General features: G+C 29.5%; 1 protein-coding gene across 1 annotated transcript in view; it reads right to left on the bottom strand.

Moving 5' to 3' along the window:
• Nucleotides 1-17,237, bottom strand: part of side-VII (sidestep VII transmembrane protein) — a 542,053-nt gene that overhangs the window by 53,798 nt on the left and 471,018 nt on the right. The window contains exons 8-12 of the mRNA XM_088190535.1: nucleotides 12,483-12,627; nucleotides 11,204-11,334; nucleotides 10,968-11,127; nucleotides 9,097-9,200; nucleotides 8,838-9,027 (exon numbers count right to left, since the gene is read on the bottom strand). Coding sequence (XP_088046661.1) covers nucleotides 8,838-9,027; nucleotides 9,097-9,200; nucleotides 10,968-11,127; nucleotides 11,204-11,334; nucleotides 12,483-12,627 — 730 coding nt within the window. The remainder of the gene's footprint in view (nucleotides 1-8,837; nucleotides 9,028-9,096; nucleotides 9,201-10,967; nucleotides 11,128-11,203; nucleotides 11,335-12,482; nucleotides 12,628-17,237) is intronic.

Genomic DNA, 17,237 nt, shown 5'->3' with positions numbered 1-17,237 from the left:
TTGTAGTAATTCTAGTAGCAGGTGTAATGTTATATGCACCGTTAGCAGCTAAAAGCGTCTCGGTTCGGAAAAACAGAATCCTCAATTCGACGATATAGTATTATTATTATTATTGAAATGCCATTACATTAAAAAATGTGAGTTACTAGTAAGCTACAATTATAGTAAGAGTCATTACTAATTTTATTAGATAACATATAGCTATCATATTAATTTATTAAAATTATGTGTAAATAAAAGTTTTTAAGAACTGATATATGATACTGGAAAAATTAAACTAGGTGCCATCTCTCATTTTCTGATCTCTATTGAAGCAATCCGTTTATAAATCACCTTTAAATTATTTTTTACCACCTCTCACCTCCTAAATAATCAATGTTTTATAATATATAGATATATTACCGCACAAGAATCGCTTTTAAGTACTTAAGAGCGAGAAATTAATATCATAATTGGGTATTTATAGCGCTTATTGCGCAACGGGACGTATACTGTTTTGGTAAATATGAGTAGTTTGCCTTGGTTGAAGGGTTGCCCGAAGCCTTTTGATGTTATTCAAATACATTTATGTATAAAGTTCTATCTATGAGAACAGTGTGATCGTTTGGGCGAGTTTATAGCCGCAACATCTTACTTGTATGGCCCACTCGAGGAGCACTTGCTTTGACGCGAGGCATCCCGTTTCAATGCTCGAGGATTCAATTTTACGAAACAAAATTCTATATAGCTATGTATAGATGGTAATTTTAAGAAGTTGTTCATAAAATATTTAAAATATTTTGAAAAAAAAACTATAATCAATTTTTTTTTGTATAGTATAAAATGTAACAATTTGATAGAAAAAAGGCACTGAACAAGGCTAAAAATAATCAACATCAACTAAATATGTATACTTCAGAAGTTAAGAAGACTAAAATTAAAGTATCTAAATCAGTGACATCGATTTTATTTATTATAAAATATTATTACAGCTCACAGTCAATAGATATCATTATGATATTTATCTGTGAGATTAATAAAATCTTGAAAAGCTTAATCTAAGATGTTCGATTATAATTATAATTAAATAATGCTCATCTATTTTGATCTTCTAGACACTAAAAATTTAAAAACACTAAGGTTCATATAGGATTTATACCCAGGTCATTGTTTTTAGTTTATTATGATGGTATTTGCTTATTATTAGCAATGATTGTTTTTTTTACATTCACTACTGAATAAATACATTTTTAATTTAAATTGATTTTTTTTTCAATTATAATATGGTATGATATAGTACATATATTAAAATTAAGAAAACATGTCCATATCTTTAACAATAAAAATATAGTTAAATAAAGTAAACGTATACTTATAACCGAGAGCTGTACATACAAATATGTATGTACGAATAAATGTCTCATTAGAAAATTGGATTAAACGATAAGATTCAAGAGTGTTTCCGCGGCTGGGTTAATGGGAAAACCTCATTACAGATTAAACGGATAATTTTCTTAGACATTCATTCTTGTTTGGTGGGGTCGGCTTATGTGTGTATGTTTGCTAATAGCGTTTCTCAAATATCATCCAAGAACTTTAGTGAGAGCACGTTTACATTTAACGAACATTTATATATTATTATAAAATTGCTGCTAGGTATAATAAATACACGAAATACTCGGAAAGTAATATAGAATATGTAAAATACATGCTTTAGATTGACTTGTAATACTTTTAGAATAAACATTTTATTATTTTTTAAAAAGTTTCAATCATACATTTCTATGTAGTTTATCGATCGTTAAACGCCTAGTAAATAGAGTATTTTAGTGACCAGTATTTCACTTCTTTCTGGAATAATTTAATCCAATAGAAAATTTCCGGAGAACTAAGGCAGCAGATTCAGAATGAACTTCATTATTAATAGGCGAATAGATAACTGTCACTGCCATTTTAAACAGACACTGGAAGTATAATGTTGCTGCGACTAACGCCTCATCTTACCAACAAAGTAAAAATTATGCCTTTATTATTTTTCCTTGTATTTTATCTATCCAAACATCTCTTTTATACCAGAATACAATTAAGAAGTGGACATACACACCAGTGCGTTTAATCGAAAAATCTATGAACAAAGCAAGTAGAGCAGTCTTTGATGAGCTCTAAATTTATACTTATAAAATATCTTCAAACGCATGTGAGATAAAATGAAGAAAAGGCACGACCTTTAAATGTGTAGACAATAAATATATTTGTAATGTCTATATACCTACTATTTTATATAATACCCAATACATGGACAAAATTTAATAGAAAGTTATCCGATACATGTGAATATTTTAAGCAGGTTTTTAAAAGTGGGGTCCTTGCCTTATATACTACACGCATAAGTCTCATTGTTTGTAAGTATTTGTTTTACTACTAAGACGTGGTGTCACGTAGGGGCCGTGTTTCTTCTTTTAGGACCTTCGTCCCACCATCACCAGGACCACCCATCTACATTTTATGGAGGTGTGGGTACCACCGAGGTCCCACCGCCCGGGCTGAGGCTTGTTCACATAAAACGGACAAAGCTTCCTTATAATAACAAGGTGTCCGCGACGAGAGGAGAGTTATTTATGTTCCTGTGATGTAAGATGGCGGGATTAAGTGAATGGGTGAGGGACGTCCTCCAGGTTTCTCATTTTTTTTGTTCAACTCCTTTTTTATTATTGCGGGGCAAAGGAGGTGGCACTTAGCGGGCTGGTCTGTTTTTCGGTCGTGATATAATGTTTTCCACTTAAGAGATGAGTTAAATAACTATGGAAGATTTTCTTGTTGTTAGACATGCAGATCTAACAAACAAAATATTTTTTAATTTAATAATTCATTTAATTACACCATGTCATATAAAACCTTATTATTGACAATATTTTTTCAGCAGTTTTATCTTTCAACATTTAATAATTTTAAAAACAAGTTTCTAAATTACAACATCATACAGTTTTTGCACTATTTCAACTCTCAACACTTGCAGTTTCTAATATTTTCAGTCACGTTTATGTAAATAAGACTTTAGAAAACCCTTGACAGCATTAAACGCTTATCAAAAATATTTCTTCTTATTTTTTAAACAATAAATGGCCTTAATTAAAATTAATTATGCCTACTTTAAAATTACGTCTGTCTACAATTTTGACTACTCAAGCTAATAATTGTGACTTACTTCATTATATATCTAATTATATATACCTTTTCTTTTCTACCAATTTTAAACCAAAAATCAAAATTGGCATTTTGGGATACTTTTAAGATTTTAAAACGCCAAAATTCAATACTAGACTTTATATTTATAACTATCATTATTATTCATTGTGAGCGAATAACTATAAAACATTTTATCACAGTAGTTAAGTAATAGTAACATTGTTTTACTTAAAAAAATATTCTATTAATTGATTTTCAAAATAGGACCGTAAAACTAACACAAGATTAATTTAAAGAAGTACTATCGTAGGAAAAAACTAATATTACATTACTAAGGTGAAGTTTTAGCATATTGACAAATACTATATATTTTTAGAGAACTTATAAAAGAGTTTAAAAATAAAACGGTCATGTATATACAAGATTCCCGTTGCGGTATACGATCTTAGATAATGCCCATCAAGCAAATGTCACTTTCTGACGGCGTATACCTATGATTGTAATTGGTCAGCAAATTTTGCAGCCCTGGATACTTAAGTTTAGACTCCAATGAGGAGAGGGCAGTCACAAACAGCCCGTTCCCCACTTCTTTTTTTAATGACTAGGCCTGCTAGAACCATGAGCACTGTTCACAAGATTTCGGACGTGCGTGTCTCATGTCTCTTGACTGACGTTATGTATAAATCGCTACAATGATATAATTGCGTTTTAAAATATTTACATTTATTAGTATTTGTAAAGTCTGGTACTTAGCATATATTGTGGAAATTAAAACACTGCTTCAAAGTGTTTAATGAACCAATGAATCGTCTTATTGATCCGAAAAAAAAAACACCACTATAGAGTTGCATTTGTACAGAAGGGCAAGAATAAATATATACTACATATACATATATTCAGTGAAATTTGGATAGCTTTATCAATTAAAAATAAAATAAAAGTGCTATAATTATTTTTATAACACTTGATTAGATAAATTAAGTTATTTCTATTGGACTAATTCATTAATTAAATTTACACACCTCGTAAATTACGGTAAATACTGAAAATTATTCTCTCATCGATATAAAGTGGTATTTCAAATTACACGACCACTGATTTATCGTGTTGATTAAATATAAAGTTAACCAACGATTGATTAAAAAATATGTGTATAGTGAACCTATTTACATTCATGTGTACACAGCATAAAATTAGTTTTGTTTTTAATTAACTGCTACGGTAACCACATAATTAGAGCTACACCTGTGACAGTCTGTCGTGTGTAAAATGTTATTGGAAGAGTAATTTGCATGTACTACATTTCTCTAGCATAATTTTCAAGCACATAAAAAAAGTCATGGATAGTAAATAATATAGATAAATATATTTATATACATAATTTACGCAAATTTAAGTAGCCTGACTTTAGAAATATCTGATTAATAACAACTAAAGCTTTGAAAAAATAGACTTATAGGAAAAAATGTGCCAGAAAAACAAGCACCTTAAATATAAGTTATATTATTTGGGGTGAAGAAAAAATCGTTGTACAAAAACTGTTGGTTTGACATAAATAAAAAAAATTGTTTTTATATTATTAACAATAAATAAAATGCTTTTATTGATTTTTTCTATGTTGCATAAATATAACGCTGCTTGTATCCTAAAAATATAATGCTTGTTACAGCAATAAATTTAATAATAATATTCCTAAGAAGATAGGTATGATATTATATAATTTTTAACATGTTACTTAGATAGTAGGTGTATTTTAAATGTCATATTTATTTATAGAAAATACGATAATAGCTTATTATTTTTTGGTGTAAATTATTTTATGAACAAACCTAATAATATTTGTATATATTGTTTTTAATCACAAGAATACTTATTGAAAAATTCTTTCTCAATTTTATTCAGGTAGGTATCGATTTTATTTAGGTCTGTTCTATATATAATATTTCATATCCCCTACTAATATCGTGATCCTTTTTTGAAAAATGACAATGGGCCTGAGCCGCTCTTATGTCACGACATCAATAACTCACGCACGTCCTCTTTGAGAGGGAATTTCAAATGGCACCTGTTTAGACGACGCAAGGATCTGACCACTAGGGATTTGTACAAAGAGCTTTAGAGGAAAAGAGAGGGGCCAGCAAAATATCAATTTGACAACCTTTCGCAAAATATCATGATACACATATTATAAAATAAAATTAAAATATATTTATTACATCAATGCAATAAGATTGATTAGTTTATTGTATTTTTATATAGTAGTCCAAGTATTTTATTTAATATTATATGCAAACAATAATTTGAGAAATATTTTTCCTGGGATTTAAAGCCAGACTCCCAGATAAAATCCTAAAGTTTTATATTGTACATACACAAATATAAATTATACTTCACAATAATGGAATGTCTTGTTGTCAAGTTTTAATTACGACATAGCTTGGCAAAAGATCAAAAGCCGGTGGAAGAAAGTTAAAAAATCTACAATCTACATTGTCTGCGAGATTTGAAATATGTCCTGGCAATGCTATAGCAACTTCGATGAATTATACAATTCTCAAAATTGCAACAGCAACAATTTGCCACGGTGTAAATAACAGATAAAAAATACATTCTTCCATAAAAAGTGTGTATGTTATAATATGTAATATTTTCTCTATCCATAAAAAGTAAATTAGTTTATGATATGTACAGAATAAGCTATGCTCTATATATTTTTAATAATTTAAAATAAATTGCGTCGCAATGCATGTGTTTTTTTTATGAAATATATGAGGCATAATTATTTATTTTATCTAAAATATAATATTTTACGTTACACTCCTTGATCAGAAATAAATTTTAGGATAAAAACTATTTGCCTAAGTAAACATAAAATCAATCCAATCAAAATAAATCGAAACATCCGCAATAATTTACAGATAAAGAACCAGGGAAAAAAAACTACAATTCGAATAAATTGTTGCCATACTAGTTTATTGCTTTCATTAAGAAAAATATTCGGAAAAAAATAATATTATTGCGCTTAAAAGAATTTCTGAGAAAGAAAATCATGATCGAATAAAAATGTTTTTTTTCCACTCCTAATATTTCGTGTAAATTGAAAATGGTTGCAAAGGTTACAAACCAGTTTCTTATAATTTAATAATATGAATTGAAATGCTTCTATACATTTTTGTACAAACGATAAAAAATATCCATTTATAATATTATATAATTTGCACTCACCAAATTTTTCGGTGTCCATTTTCTATGAGAAACTGTCACGAACACATTTATTTAATAATTACACTCCACTATACCTTATTATTATTTATTTTTATTATTAACACTTTTTATCTATTTCAATATTATTATTTTTTGAGTCCTACGTATAAAAACATTTGTTAATATGAAGAAGAATTTCACAGCTTCTGCTGTATCTATCCTTATTCCATGTGCAGAAAAAACACAATATTTTCTTCTCACATATTCCTTACTAATTTTTATTTTTATTGACTAATGATTTTTAAGCTTGTTGGAAAGCCTTTCTGGTGGATCGACAGCACGAGCACTTGCTGTTTTCTGAATCGATAGATTCCACTGAATTCTGCATCCATTCTTTAGCCTTACTCGATAAAAAAATCTTTGAATTAAATTTTACTGTTACGATTCAAATTTTGATAGACACTGAACGAATAAAATAATGCGCATTGAAATAAATAAAAAACAAACTCTTTTGTTTATTCCATTGTTTTTCGAAATATTATGTAACTAGGTATCGATCGGCGCGATTAATATCTCATTTATTTATTACAGTTTATTATACATTGAAGCTTATATATTGTAAGACCGGTCGTTCTGTTTTTTTCCCGTGTCTATCATCTGGCAGATATGAATAGTAAATATCATTCTGAAATCTCATTTCTTATTTGTTTTCTAAATTTGGATACTTTAGAAGCATAAGCAGCTTTTGGTCTATAATTAAATAAATAGTTATAAATAGTTTTGATCATAATCAATAAACATAATTATTTTGTGTATTTTTATTTTTATTTTTGACTGTGTAAAAGGTTACTGAATTTTTATTATTTTTATTTTAATTTAATTTAAAATAAAATTCCTTATACGAATTAAATAATGGATATAAACCAGTGTATTTTCAATTTTGTAATAAACGCAAATAATAATATTCGGACTTTTCGAATAGTTAAGTGGGAATTTCATGTCACGATTCTCATCACTGGGGAAAAAGAAAGTTTTTATAGCAATATATGTACATCAACAGAGTCCTCCATGCGGTACATTTGTAACTAATTCCCGTATTAATGTGATTTTGAGTTCGTAAAGTAAGCCAATTCAATACTGAACCACCCGCCTATCTACCAGTTACTTAACAAGCAGTATATTATACTTAAATCCCCATCCACCCAAAGGACAAAAGGTCCGTAATTCACTTTACATTTATTCAAATCAAGCCTCAATCCGAGACAGAGATATAATACATATACATATGCAAATATCGCGCGCGTCCTAATTTCATGTTAATTTTCGAGAATTTGTCACCATGGGACTGTGGCCGATGGATCTTAGGACTCGCAGGGCAAACAGCGACATCCGGCCTTATTGTGTTTGCAATAAAACCATTGTAACGCAAACAAATTGGCGAATCAAAATATAGGGGCGGGAACACAAAGTGAGAGACGGCGTCGCGGACAATGACGAAGAAACAACGCTCTCGGTTGACAAAGGGCCTGAACCCTTTATGCATGGGGTGGCACACTAAAATTTACACAGGTGATGTATCAATGTCCATATTTTATTGTCGCCACGTTTCGCTTGGGTTGTGTGGGTATGTGGGGATGTGGGTGAATGTGTTCTAGTTTGAATCAATAAAGGTTGGATATGGTTGGTTTGCTACATTTTGAGTTAAGTCAAAGGGAATAAAAATAGCAATGTACTATAATTTTGAACGTTTTGTTACCATAAAGATTCAATACCTCAATTTATATGTAAAAGTGTATGCTGATTTAAGCTTAAGGTAGTTTTTAATATCATGTCGTTGTTTTATTATTATTCTTTTTATTATTATGAACTTTTTAGGTAAAAATTTAATTCGTTACACTACGTAGCTTCCCTTACTGACAGAAATAACTTACAGACTGCAAATGTTTACTGTATATAACTATATTGTTATTATTCCTAATACTTAAGTTTTCAATTTTTATATATATTTTATGTCATATATCTGTTTTAATTAGTTAGTTATTAACCAAATTAAACAGTTAAAGGCCAACAAGCGCGCGGTCATAATCGGCAATATGCTCTTCCGACCACTTCATAAATGCTGTTTGAATAACGCTCATGACTTCTACCGCCCTTGCAAGTCGTCCTAATAAATACAACATGTTTATATTTTTCTTAAAATATAATTGAACTTTTTAAATGTATATACAGGGCACATAAGCATTGATCTGTTTCAAATATATATTATCTATTTTATAATAAACTTTTAAAAAATAAGAGAGAAAAAAATTGGAGTATAAAACGACCCGCCTATAAATCTGTGAAGAGCTATAGCTTAAGGTGTAACAATTTAAGATGGCTGAACACTCTAATTGCATATTTTAATTAACGATACTAAAATCTCTTGAACAGAAAGGTCAATAAAAAATATTAATAATAAATAAACTCACCAGCTGCTATGATGTGGTAGACGCAAGGAACCCTCTGATTTCCTATTCTATTCGTAGCCCAACACAGTAAAGTTCCATAATCCAATTCGGTCATCGGAGTATAAGACACTACACTACTCGTTCCAGATCTGGCTATGTGGCCAGTGCTGACTTCCATGCTTTCAGCTGAGTTGTTGAATGTCCATCGAAACTAAATTGATAAAATATACGTGAATAATATGAATATTAATATTAATTAGAAAAAATGTTAATCAAGTACCTGAACTTCTGGCGGATTGGCATCTACTTGGCACATAATTTGGGCTTTTTCTTGTTTGGCAACTCCATGGACCCTGATCTGATTTGGCTTGCACGTTGGCGCAACTAGAAAGTAATATAAAATGTGATATATTAGATACTGTTGAGAGTTAAAATTATTTATTTTGGTATTTTGGTACAGTTGGATTATGTATATCATAAATAAGTTACGTCTAAATTATAATTTGACTTATTATTTAATATTCATATTTATAGAAGGGAGCAAAAACGTAATTAAAAATTAGTGAGATGTATTATATTAAAAAATAATACATGTCACATAATATACGTGTATTTTATTTATTTAAATATACATTTTATATAAAAAGAATTTTTTATTATGCCATTAAAGAGATGTGATTTCATAGCATAGATGAAAGCAAATTGTTTATTTAGTTATTTTCGCTTTATATCCATCCATGTTAATATTTTTAATATTAATTAAAAATATTAGCACGCCTTAAAATAACTACTAACAATATATTACATTTTCTCTTATAATTAAAGTACAATTTAAATATAGATGTATAAAACAATTTAAATACATTTTCTATTCATTTAAGCACAAGTGCTAAAAGTAATAAAATAAAAGAACCAAAATATATTTTTTCAGGAAATAATAATAAAATTACCATAAAATATAAATTTTTGATTAAAATTTATTACTAAATCAGTAAAGAACATTTTATAAAATGTTACGACAAATCTTTTTTAAGCAAATTTTGCTTTAAAGACATTAAAAAAATATATATATAAATTTTCGTATTAATTGTATTTTAATAATATTATAACATATTTTGTTTATGTTTATGTTTTAAAATTAATATATAATGTGCTATAACTATTTTTTAAAACTTTTTTATTAAAAATAACAGTATTCAAAACTACGAATATTAATTAGAAAAAATCAGATTGAATAAGTTTTTCTCAACTCAAACAACTAAACAACTCAAAGAGATGATTGTATTTATAATTTAATTTTTGTCACAGAGACTTAATTAGGTAATTCCGAAATACATGTCATTTTTTTAATGCAATGAAATAATTACTAAAATGTTTATTTTAATTTTAATGATTGAAAATATAATTTTTTCTTTAAAATTTAATTGATATTTTTTCGATTTTGATCTTGGATATAACAAGGAAAATACGTCGAAAGTTAGATACAAAATAAATATCATGCGTGCTATGGTGTGAGCCGGTGCATTATCGCGGTGAAGCGGAGGATTTTTATAAACTTCGCACTCTACATATACGATAAATATTTACAAAATTACATGATTTTAATTATAATTTTGACATTCATTTATATTTCTTAAAATTATTATTTTATATATTTTTTCATATCAAAAAAAGCATTTTTAATGTATATTAAAAAAAACTGCTTATACTCTTATTGGTCACTCTTTCAAATTCGTTTAAAAAATGCTAATTAATTTGAAATTCACTAAGAATAAAAATGATACGAGTTGTATACAACATATACCAAATTTACGTTTAAATTAGAGATCTAAAATTATCCGAGCATTACATCTAAGTATTTACATTTTTTTTTCTTTATTGATGTTCTTTATTGAATTTAGAAAACTCATAATAATTTGTAAGGTTTTTGCTACTCTCATTTTCTAATATAAGAAGAAAATGATTTCTCCAATTTGGTTACATGAAAAACAAGCATTTAAAACTAAAATTATTATTAAGTCTGTTAGATATACCGATCTGAATAATACGATTATGCACAAAATCTTTGTAAGTTCCTCTTATATGAGAATAAAATTTTTGATCGCATAGATATGTATATAAATTAAGTAATAATATTTAAGTATAACTTACACATAACGTTCAAGTTGAAGGGCAAACTTTCTCCATCCCCTTCTGTATTAAACCCCACACAAGTATAATTCCCAGCCGTCCTTCTGCCAACACCCTGCAACACCAAAGATTGGTTGCTGATGATGATCCCGAAGCCAACGTTGTGATTCAGAAGACGACCCTGCAAAGAGTTTGCATAATTGAGTTACAAGTTTAACCGTTTAACTTGACTCTATGTGTGTACAGTATATACTGACGTTATGTCTCCATTCCACTTTGTAAACATAAGGATGCGCTCTGATGATACAGTCGAAGTACACGTCGGAGCCTTCCTTGATGTTATCTGGGTTCAAGTTGGTCCCAAGGCGCACCCGAGTCTCGGGGACATCTGCAAAAAAGATGGGCACTAGTGGCAGTGATTCAATTTGGGTTAATATGATTTGTCTCATAAAACCTAAATACGAAGACTTTTAGTATTTTTCGTCGACGATGAGAGCGCTGTGTACTGGCGAATTAATTTTTATACCTCTATATCTTTCTCAATTACGTCCCAAGAACGCGAGATTGGTAAATTGATATGGATGTTTTGTGTTATGAGATTAATTGGGTAATTTAGTACATCATTTTATACATATGTATTACTCTAATGTAATAGGTTTAGTCGCTTAATATTATTGCTTTGCGAGCCAAACATACATACGCATATATTCTTTATGTTATATTATAAGGATATATTTTGTAATTTATTTATTTACTTCTTCTTAGGTTGTTGTCAACTAATGCCTAATAATTTAAGGTTGGTATTTCACAATTGGTTTCTACTTTTACGTGTTTTAACGGTAGTTGTTACGTTAAATAGTTTATCAAACTGGTAAGTGAAATATTATTAACATTGCTTGCTTAACTGACAAATTAAATTAAACCTAATTTTTTTTTATTTTATTTTATTTATAAATATGAACGAGTTACGTGTTTATTATTATTTTACATTCTAAAAAAGTCTATATATTTAGTTAATATAACAACAAAGTTAATTATTTTAGTTATGGTTTGTAAATATGTCACATAAAATTTACGTTAAATTTTTAAAGTGAAAATGAACTACGATTTTTGTGATATAAAGAGCTTTAAGCTCGTTCATGTTTAGCATTTTTTGTGTACTTAAAATAATCCCAAGCATATAAGTCAGGGGTAGTAAGAAGTATGTGGTGTTTATAAATTATTAAAATACACTATCTAGAATTATTGATATTTGTCTTACTTAATGATTCTGTTTAGCTTGCAAACTATTATCGAATAAATTGTAAAAATCCATATTTATTTTTATTGGTGATTACTCTCAATTGGGCATTTATCAGTATTTCTATTTTTTAAAAAAAAATGTACCTTTTTAAAAAATATAAATTGCCAATTAGATAAGATTTTATTAATTTAGAAGCTCTGAAGCAAATAATTTTTTTCAGATCATGCAAAAAAATCCCGATTGATTTATTGTAAATTTGATTTGGTACGATTTTGAAATTGGTTTTCTCTCACATTGAATATCTAGCCTCCATCCATCCTCGATGGGTTCTGAGTTGATAATCGGATTTTCCGCTTTGCAGGCCAAGTATTTTCCGGCATCGTCTTGCGTCGCGTAGATGGATACTGTGGATGTGGTGGTATTGCCGTCGTTTGATGTCTGCAACAAAAAATATAAGAAAATATTAAGCATTTACTTCCCAAAATATTACAAAATATGACACAATTTCGAATCTACTGTTACGACGTTAAACACATGTAACATTATTGGTTCGTTCTGGATCATCGATATTAGTTAACTAAATTAATTTATTTTTGTGCTTTTCTAAAAATTGTTTTATAAATATTTGTTTGAATTAATTGCGTTTTAATGCTCATTACAACATTTTTAAACCACTCTGCGTAATACATTGTCTATGTATTTAGCGGTCTTATTAGAATAATTGCGTCGTAAGATTTTTCGGCTTCCACAATTGCTGAAAACTTAACAATACATTGAAAATAGGAGCACGAAAGATTCGATTTAAAATATTGGCGTTAACCAGCAGATACTTTAATATTTAATAAACCTTATAAGCAAATTTAAGAAATTCTCATTCTTCAATTTGCGATGTAATGTATTTAATGTAAATCGTATTTATACTAATTCTCACTGTCTGATTTTTTATTCGATATTTACATTTTAAAATATATAAATTTTTAAATTTATGGTAAACACCAACAAGTTCAACATTCGTAGAAACATGTTTCCCAAACATTATTAGCAAAGTTGTGCAGTTATAGTTTACGTTGTTTCGCCCGAGCTTTCCTTCCACACAAATAGTTCCGTATGGTACGTAGTATTGTACAAAACGTAAGTATATACTAAATGTTTCAAGATTTCATTTTAAACCGTTCGCAAGATCCGCGCTTCAAAACCACTACAAATATTATTACAACAATATTGAATTTGCAAAACACACATCATGAATATTGTGGAACAACACTGGGCTTTGATTTGATGATCGCATCCGTCGCCCGGTTGTTTATTTTCATTTAATTAGAATATGTATGTAACATATATGGCACACACGTCACGGTGCAGTTAGTCTCGTTCGTTTTTGGGTTATATTGCTGTATTTTGATTACATTATTTTTGTATATATATATTTTTCAAATAATGAAGTGATGAATCGCACGTTTATTTAGTGTATGGAAAGATTATTTATTTTAGTGGTGGCTACATTGCTTCACTATAGAACAGTAAGACTGAAAGATGGAGAGAATGTAACTCAAGAGCTCATAATTGTTGATCAAGTCCTTGAAGCTGATGGTTACAAAAATTATGAAAAAAATGGACACATATTCCTTCATTGAACATGTGGGAAAAGTTTTAGAAAAAAATGGAAGGGTCATGGGTACTGAAAAAATCAGAGCCTTTTCCATTCAACTGAAAAAATCGTTTCTTTAATGCCGAATGGCAAAGACTCTGTGGCGACTGTCGACCACCATGAATAGTAACGCACAAAAAAAGGGCAATTGTCTCATTGTTAATGCCCGTAACCAAGAATGTTCACTGTTAATAATGAGACAAACATCATGGCACAAGAGGGATTTCTTTTGACCACACAACACGGGTCGTTAAGAGTATCCCTTTTGTGACTAAACGGTGCGGATGCAATTAATCATCACAACAGCAAACCCTTTCCGTAGAATTCGAAAGTCGGAGCAAGCAAAAACTCGCTTCCAAATATGCAACATCCGATTTCTCGAATTCTACGAAGCGACTCCAGTGATTGGCTAGGAGATCGACGCACAAGCGTGATTGGCCAGGAAGGGTGCATCCCCTAAAAGAATATAAGCCCGGACTCCGATGAGGAGACGGCAGTTGATCCGAGTTGATCCGAGTTGATCCGCAGTGGACACAAGACCTTGGGAGAGAGCCCAAGGCGGTCAAGCGAGAGACAGAGGTACGAGACGCCAGAGAGCGGAATCAGCGGCAAACGACGACCAGCAGCCTTCCCGAGGAACCAGCTACGCGCCCCCACCTGACACTCCTGACACCTGTCGCATGCAGCTTGAGCCATCCTGAGCATCATCAACTGCACGAGCTCCGACATCACGAGAAACGTCACGCCATATTCGTCCATTAACAAGCTTGTAAATATAAAATAATAAACAGTCTAATAGGATTCGACCAGGAGTCTCATTGGCCGCGAGGTCAACCACCCCTAGGGTTACGCTCCCTAAAACTCCTAAGACAGATTAAAAATATTTTGTGCAGATTGTGATAAATCCTACACAGGAAAAACAAAACCTTCAACACATCAAAGTAGTAAAAATATGCGATGTCAATTCGACACTAGCTGAACATGTGTATATTGATGACCATGTAATTAACTTCTCTTTCATCAGGAGTTTGGCCAAGATAATAAATTTAAAAAATAAAGATTGTGATAATAGAAATAAGTGGCAGCACCAGTGAATCTTCACATGACCAGGTCGAGGACGAGAGAGAAAGTTAGTATCCGTAGATAAAGAATGACAGACTTATCTACTAGATTTTTATAATAAATATGTAATTAAATAAATAAATATCTAGTCGCACTTCGGTTGAAATTCTTTGTGAAAGATTTGTTTAAAAGTCTATGAACTAACAGATTCGTGTCTCTCTAATTTAATAATATAGAATAATAAAGAAATATACGTTTTTATTCCTTAAATAATTAATGACGAATAATGAAAGAATTTTATTTGAAAACCGGTAGGGGAAGAAAATGATGGTCAGCCCTGGATATCTCCATTGAGCAGGTACAAAACACAGTTTTCCAGACTGACACAATTTCTAATCTACCGTTACGACTATAAACATCCGGGCTTACGATAAACAATCTGGGTTTGCTTCGAAAGTAAGTTTATCTGATTTACTAAATTTTCATAGAAGTGTTTCATACACACAAATTAAACAAAGCGTCAAATTCGCCTGTAATTAAATATATTATATATATATAATTTTATGATACAACGTCATATCAAACAGAAAATAAATATCTTAAAAAACAGTTTACTATAATACTGCAAATTTTTATTTAGATAGAGTATTTTTAACACATATTTAAAAATAAATTATTAAATATTTTATATATTGTAAAAATCACATCAATTCCTATAATCCATTGCTCGTTTAATTATTCGCATCGCGTCACGTCCGTTAGAATTCGAGAGCACGATTTTAATTTATTTTGTTATATATATTTTTTATAAGATTGAATTAATGTCTGATTCATACTTCAAAATAACATGAACTGAATTTTTTTTATTATTTTTTACTATATTGTAGCATTACAAATTCTTGAAATATCAGCTTTCTGTTTTTCTTCATTATATTTTTATATTTTATTATATTAGAGATAAAATTATACAAAAATATCGACATATTTATTTATTTTATAAAATATATATGTACATATATAAGTATAAAAAAAAATAAGAAACAGTTTCTCGTGGTTGAATATATCAATGTGCAATACCAGAGTATTATGGAGCTGGATGGCGATAGCCATAGCGAAGTGGTTGTGTCGATATCCTGGCTCTTAAAAACGTTTTCGAACCAAAAATAAAATATCATATTAAAAAGGGTAAAACCTATTTTGAACTTTTCCGATAAAAAATGTGTATTTGGTTCTTCTGGGATTCAAAATTATAAATCGTGATTCAAGAACACTGCAAACTAAAGTTCAATAAAGAACACAAATAATAGAAGTAAAACGTCTTCATTACAAAGCCAAGATCTTTGAAGATTTTTCGCAGACGTAGTTAGCGTGTAATATTTTTTCTTCGATTTATTCCTAATGCTTTTAAAAGATTAAGTCCCAATGCAAGATTATCTAGGCATGATACTTATACCAAGAAGTATGAATATTCTGATTGTGAATATTTTATTTTAATTTCAATTTTAAAATATATTATATTTTTCAACACAAAAATACTTAATAAATAATATAAATCACTCTGTAAAAACCAAAAGCCAAGAATTTTAAATTATCAGCATTCAAAAAAAAAATTTGTAACTGCCGTATTTATACTATTATTGAATAACAGGAACTAGTTCGGATTCCTAAGAAACTCCCGAATAGAGTCTCCAATTCTAGTAATCGAGTACTCGATACTCGAGTATACTTGTCTATTTTTCAAGTACTTGATAATCGAGTATTTTGAAAATTACTCGATTAATACTCGAAATTAAAAATTTTGAAATATTTCAGAAACAAAAATAACTTTAACTCGGTCCGGTAAAGGTTAACGTCTTGCTTTTATTTGGCGTTAATGCCCGAAGTCCCGAGTTAGAGCGGTTACTATCAGGTATAATTTTTTCATAGTTCCATAGTTGCATAGTTCCGGTCGTCGGCTATGTTAGTGGGTACGACGGAAAAATTTCTTTTGTGTTTTCTGTTTGACAGTCCCGACTTATCTAATTTATGGCAATGAACAATATGAAATATCTAAAAAAAATTTAGGTTTTATGACTATGCAGTTGTAGCGTAAAGTGTTGTAAATTGTTTATACTGATCCCTCAGCTTAAAATTTAAATCAAAACAATTGTGTGTTTTAAAGGCATTTAAAGTAAAGTCAGTTCTTTGCGAACCGTTTAGCTCTAGAGTGAAAGGGATTCACCCAAATACATCTTCGAAGGATATAGATTTAAATTCTTCGCATTAATTAGAAGGAGTAGAATATTGTATATTGTTAAGAAAAAAATTCTATTCAAGAAGAATTACAAAATGCTATTTT

The sequence above is a fragment of the Plectrocnemia conspersa genome, unplaced genomic scaffold, assembly GCF_051122295.1.
Source record: "Plectrocnemia conspersa isolate PC_06_02 unplaced genomic scaffold, ASM5112229v1 ptg000008l, whole genome shotgun sequence".
Classification (NCBI taxonomy): Eukaryota; Metazoa; Arthropoda; class Insecta; order Trichoptera; family Polycentropodidae; genus Plectrocnemia; species Plectrocnemia conspersa.
The sequence above is the reverse complement of the archived record's forward strand: the minus strand, read 5'-3'. Positions and strand labels throughout refer to the sequence as shown.